Source organism: Arachis hypogaea, chromosome 8 (assembly GCF_003086295.3).
Source record: "Arachis hypogaea cultivar Tifrunner chromosome 8, arahy.Tifrunner.gnm2.J5K5, whole genome shotgun sequence".
Taxonomy (NCBI): Eukaryota; Viridiplantae; Streptophyta; class Magnoliopsida; order Fabales; family Fabaceae; genus Arachis; species Arachis hypogaea.
This window is the reverse complement of record NC_092043.1, coordinates 49,590,129-49,593,526: the sequence shown is the minus strand read 5'-3', so window position 1 is coordinate 49,593,526 and position 3,398 is coordinate 49,590,129. Positions and strand designations below refer to the sequence as shown.

General features: G+C 26.8%; 1 protein-coding gene across 3 annotated transcripts; it reads right to left on the bottom strand.

Moving 5' to 3' along the window:
- Positions 1–400: 400 nt before the first annotated feature.
- On the bottom strand, positions 401–2,671 carry LOC112708080 (dof zinc finger protein DOF3.7). 3 transcript variants are annotated; one of them, XM_025760210.3, is made up of 3 exons: positions 2,532–2,671; positions 1,262–1,719; positions 401–1,174 (listed from the first exon to the last, which is right to left on the bottom strand). In XM_025760210.3, exons 2-3 carry the CDS (start codon positions 1,713–1,715, stop codon positions 786–788), a joined length of 843 nt encoding a protein of 280 aa, XP_025615995.1. In that variant the 5' UTR covers positions 1,716–1,719; positions 2,532–2,671; the 3' UTR covers positions 401–785. The 3 variants fall into 3 exon arrangements, with proteins under 3 accessions (XP_025615995.1, XP_025615994.1, XP_072057694.1); XM_025760209.3 differs by having other exon boundaries at positions 401–1,719; XM_072201593.1 differs by lacking the exon at positions 2,532–2,671 and having other exon boundaries at positions 1,262–2,527.
- Positions 2,672–3,398: the final 727 nt, after the last annotated feature.

Genomic DNA, 3,398 nt, shown 5'->3' with positions numbered 1-3,398 from the left:
GAAAGAGCACAAAAGCAACCAAACTAGTAATAATAATGTGTATGTATGTCTATACAAACCCTTATAAATAATCTCAACATCTAATTAATAACATGTTCAATTTCCATTAAAATTTTAAATCATAGTATTTTTCTTATGTAAAGTAACATTTTAAATTATAGTTTGATAAAAGAAAATTGTTAATTCATTTTTTTAGATTTTATTTCTCCAAAGTATTATTAAAGTTTTCTATAAAAAATATCAAACATCTATCATTCATAATATTTGAAAAAACCCCATATAAATCATGGTAATTTACTTCTTACATTTATATACCTTAGACATAAATATTCAACTCTATTTTCAATCTATTTATATATATGAAAAAAAAAACTCGGATGAGCTCTATAATATGCACACATTGATAAAACAGAAAGTTATATATAGGCATTGTGTACAAAAAAACAAAGTAATAACTAATAAGTAATAACCATGTGTACCCTATTGTTAGCTCTATAACATAACTTCATCAAACAAATATCATAATAAGAAAACATGGAAAAAAAGAAAAAGAAAAATATGAACTGAAATTAAAGAAAAATATTAATTAAGAGAAATTTTTAGATACTCTTAAAATAAGAAAAAAAATATATTTTGCACCATTATTTATCATTTGATAATTAGTTTTTTTGCATATAAATGATGAATGGTACAAAATAAACTTTTTCTTATACCCTAAAAACATCTAAGAATTTCTCAAATAATAGTAATTAATAATGCATGTTCTTAGTTTCCTTGTTGTCCCTTCACCATGACCCTTGACCCATCATTCCATTCCAATATCCACCATTGGCAGTGCTTGATGAATTATTCCCTTGTTCTTTGTTGTTGTTTTCTTCAGCACTCTTCATCACCTCTCCAAAAGGGAAAAGAACTCTTCCTCCACCATCACTATTATTAACAATATTCTCTTCATGATGTTGATGATCCATAATTGATGAAGAAGATGAAAATCCAAGGTTACCACTATTTTGCTTATTATTATTAACTACTTCTTGCATGGTTGGAAACCCTAATCCAGAAGTAGGGTAAATTACACTTGATGAATTTGATGGTACCAATGAAGAATTAGAAGAAGCATAATATGGATTACTCAAACCCCTAGAAGCCATGCTTGACCTTAAAAGCTCCAAAGCTGAAAGAGAACTTGGTGCATCACCATTACTATTATTATTATTATTATTATTATTATTATTAGCCATATCAATAAATGGTAACAAACCATGATGATAATTGTTGTGATGATCCATAGATGGGAAAGCAAGATTAAGATCTTGTCCTTGAATAACCCTATTATTATTAGGGTTTAGTAGGTCTTGATGAACAAGAACCTTTGAATTTGATGAAGGTGTTGATGTTGTTGACGACGATGACGAAGAGTTGTTATTGGTATTGATCTTGATCTTGTTCTTCCTTGAACCTCCACCAACAGGAACATTCCTGAGGGACCCACCTTCAGTCCAATACCTTCTACAAGTCTTGCAAAAATACCTTGGTTGTGTGAGGCTATAGTTGTTGTAGTAGCAAAACTTTGTGTTTGTTGAATTGCACCTTGGACAATTCAATTGCTCTTGTGGTCTTGCTTTCTTCTCTAAATTGTTGTTGTTATTTCCACCACCACCTTCATTATGAGGCCTTGTTGTGCATGAATTGTTGTTGGGACCTATCCCTTCCATAACCCTAAGAAATTATAATAATAATCCATATATATTATTTGTATATGAGACATCAACAAATTGTAATTTCAAGAATAATAATTGGGGATGAGGATTTTCAAGATGATTAATAAGGCTTCTAATATTATGACATGGATTTGAATTGAGAAGAAATATCTTCATCAAAAGGATAAGAACTTGAGAAATTAAAATTGAGAGGAATCTATAGCAACAGGATAAAAAATAAAATCAGAAGGTTTAACTTGAAACTTGAGAAGAATCTATATATAATAACAAATAAAAATTTCTTTTTAACTATCATTTATATGTTCTTTTGAAAATCATCACATTAGTAATTAAAAAAGGTTAAGATCAGAGATCAAGAACTTTCCCTTGAGATTAAAAAAAAAAAAAAAACTTGAGGTCAATATATAAGTAATATTATAGTAGCTAGTACCATACATATAAGAGCATGATGAACATGGTATAGCTACAAAAATGAATAATAATAATAATAATAATTAATAAGAAGAAGAAGAAGAAAAAAAAGAAGAAGAAGAAAACACTCTTAATCTGGTGGTGGAAGTTGATATTTCTCTCAAGCTTTAAAGCAAAACCCTAAAAACTCATAATATATAGCTTTAATAATTAGAATTATATATATGCATGAAAAGGAAAAAAAAACTTGAGAAAAATCCATATAGCCAAGTTTGGCCACAGAAGTAGCCAAGAAATTCAAAGTAAAAAGATAGAGGAAAAGCAAATTGAGTTGAGAGACTATGTGAGAGAAGAGAGAGAGAGAGAGAGAGAAAGAAAGAAAATTGATCACATACACACCTTTGTTTGTCTGGAAATGCTCTCCAAATTAAAGTGCAAAGAAAGAATGTTTTAGTTGGTTTGTGGGGTGGCTTTATGTGTTGGCTTACTTTATGAATTGAATGATGCAAAGCAAATTGAAGGAGAGAAAATTAAAAAGAGAGAATGAAGAAGTGTCTCTTTTGACCGTACTAGCTAGTAGCTACCTTCATTCATCATGCTTTTGCCCCCTTTATCACTCACTTTAATTTATTTTTAATCATTATGGTTAATAAAGTAGGTTGAAAATAAAATATATTAATAAAAATATAAAAATTATTATTTTTATATTTTATTTATTAATAAATTAAAATAAATTATAAAAATTTAATTTGCTCTTATTTTTTAACAAAATTTTTTTTTAAAAAATATAATGATAAAAAAATATAATTATAAAAATTTGATAAAAATAGATAAGAATAAATTATTTTTTTTGTTAGTGTCTCGTCTATGTCTTTTTTATTAGAAAGGACACAAAAGACACTAATTTAGTATCTTTGAATATAATATCTCTATTTATATATTATTTATCAAATATAATTTTGTGTCTTTGTATTCTTATCTCAATCTCTCGTATTTGTAAACAAACACCGTCTATATGTCATATATCATATGCTTCTTTTTCTACTTAAAAAAAAAAGAATTTATATATTTTTTATTTTAGATGATTTGATATTTTGAATTGGAGTTTGTAAAATTAAAAAAAATTTGAAAAAAATTTATCTCTTGAAAAATATTAATAAATACTAATTAAATCATCTTTGTAAACATATGAAAGTAAACTTGTGCTGTAAGCTGTACATATGTGATAAAAACTTAAGTAGTAAATCATTTCCAATATTTCATGAA